General features: G+C 43.3%; 1 protein-coding gene across 1 annotated transcript in view; it reads right to left on the reverse strand.

Annotated features, from left to right (window-relative positions):
* Nucleotides 1–1,030: 1,030 nt before the first annotated feature.
* LOC107670355 (transcription factor Sox-8-like) overlaps nucleotides 1,031–2,098 on the reverse strand; it is a 3,585-nt gene continuing 2,517 nt past the window's right edge. Inside the window, exon 3 of the mRNA XM_016462927.1 lies at nucleotides 1,031–1,959. Coding sequence (XP_016318413.1) covers nucleotides 1,325–1,959 — 635 coding nt within the window. The 3' untranslated portion in view covers nucleotides 1,031–1,324. The remainder of the gene's footprint in view (nucleotides 1,960–2,098) is intronic.

A 2,098-nucleotide genomic window follows, 5' to 3' on the forward strand; every position in this document is an offset into this window, starting at 1 on the left:
CCAAAACAAGTTAAATGCTATTGCTTTTTGAAAATTCTTATGTGCAAGTGCAATAGTATCCAGTTTAGACAGCCATTTTTCAGATAAAAATGTATTCTTCCACAAATATTGCCAGCAATTTGTAAGAATGAACCTGTTAACAAAAGTGAAGATTCACAGCCAAGTCACTGTTTTATTCTTATGTATAATTTAAAAGTGTAGAGTAAACACTGTTTTGTGTGTTTGTGGTTCGCAGCCTAAAAGGAGATTAAAATGTTCAACGGACTGCTATATAATTAAGCAAATCGATTTAATTCAAGACAGCCAGTGACAGTAAGCATGTGATACCAATGACTGGCGGTGTTAAAAATGCAATTATTAATGAGCTTGCTGCAAACGAAGAGCCTTCGACATGTTAAAGTGCTCACCAAAACGATGCATAGTAAAATAACAATGAAAAACAATTGCTAACGATTAATGTCATCTATTATTTTTCAACGAGAGTTAGTTGGTGACACAAAACAAGGTTTTGCTGCATCTGACATGCCCCCCCCTCCACCCTTTCAGCTTTTGTAAGTACTGTAAAATAGAAACAAACGACAACACAGCATAAACATAATTGTGACCCTGGAGCACAAAAGCAGTCTTAAGTCGCTGGGGTATATTTGAAGCAATAGCCAATAATACTTTGTATGGGTCAAAATGATAGATTTTTCTTTTATGCCAAAAATCATTAGGATATTAAGTAAAGATCATGTTCCATGAAGATATTTAGTAGATTTCTTTCCTTAAAATATATCAAAACTTAATTTTTGATTAGTAATACGCATTGCTAAGAACTTAATTCGGACAACTTTAAAGATGATTTTCTCAATATTTAGATTTTTTTGCACCCTCAGATTCCAGATTTTCAAATAGTTGTATCTCGACCAAATATTGTCCTATCCTAACAAACCATACATCAATGGAAAGATTATTTATTCAGCCTTCAGATGATGCATAAATCTCAATTTCGAAAAATTGACCCTTATGACTGGTTTTGTGGTCCAGGGTCACATATATGAAATAGGCAATTAAAAATGAACACATTTTAGGTAAAAAAAAAAAAGGAAGGATTAACCACAGAGAGATTCTGACTGAAGCTAATGCTTCCCGAATATTCATTGGTCCCTTTTATCTGTGATCCCGGAGCGGACGGCAGTCCTCACAGAGGATTTCTGCTGGCTCTCCACAAATTCATCACGTCTAGCACCAAGCGTCAATGTTTTGATGTGTCGAAAAATCAGCAGGCACTGGATGCTTAGTCAGCTGGCACAAACGCCTTCAGTGTAGTGACGGACATGGCTCAAAGCGGCCTGGAGAGCGTGGTGTAGACCGGCTGATCCCAGCTGGCGGAGGGACTGTGGGAGGGCGGGATGGACCGGCTGCTGAGGAGGGTGCTCCGTGAGGAATGGAAGTAGGGGTACTGGTAGAGACCGGAGGCGTAGCTGGGGTACTGGCTGTAGTAGCCCGAGCTCTGACGCTCTGTATAGTCACACGGAGGGCTGCTGAACAAGGCGCTGTAAACGCCGTACTCGGGCGAGTGCTCGCTGTAGTGACTCGGGCTCAACTGCTCAGTTTTAATGTGAGCTCTGTGCTGGCTCACGTCGCTGGTGCCAGGCGATGAGGACGCCACGGGCCCCTTGCGGCTCCAGGAGGCCCCGCTGCTTGCAGGGCGGCTGTAGGACGAAGCGTACGAGCCGTCGGAGGTCAGAGGCTGGCCACTCGGAGGCAAGTACTGGTCGAACTCGTGCACGTCGAAGCTTTCCATGTTGCTGATGACGTCTGTGCTGAGCTCCGAAATGTCGACGTTGCTGAAGTCGATGTTCTGTCGAGCGCCGTCAAGCAAGCGTCTTCTTTCATGCTTGGGGTCCGGCTTTCCTCCGTGATGGAGGTCCGTTTTGGGCATTGTAGGGGGTGTCGGGGGTCCATGAGGCTGACCTGAGGATGATAATAAACCACAGAATTAGGTTGGGGTTATATGTGACTAGAGATCGACTGATATATCGATTTACCAATATTTTTCCCGATATTTAAGCATTTTACCATAATCGGATATCGGTTTTGTAATATCGGATTC

Source organism: Sinocyclocheilus anshuiensis, unplaced genomic scaffold (genome assembly GCF_001515605.1).
Source record: "Sinocyclocheilus anshuiensis isolate Anshui unplaced genomic scaffold, SAMN03320099.WGS_v1.1 scaffold1041, whole genome shotgun sequence".
Lineage (NCBI taxonomy): Eukaryota > Metazoa > Chordata > Actinopteri > Cypriniformes > Cyprinidae > Sinocyclocheilus > Sinocyclocheilus anshuiensis.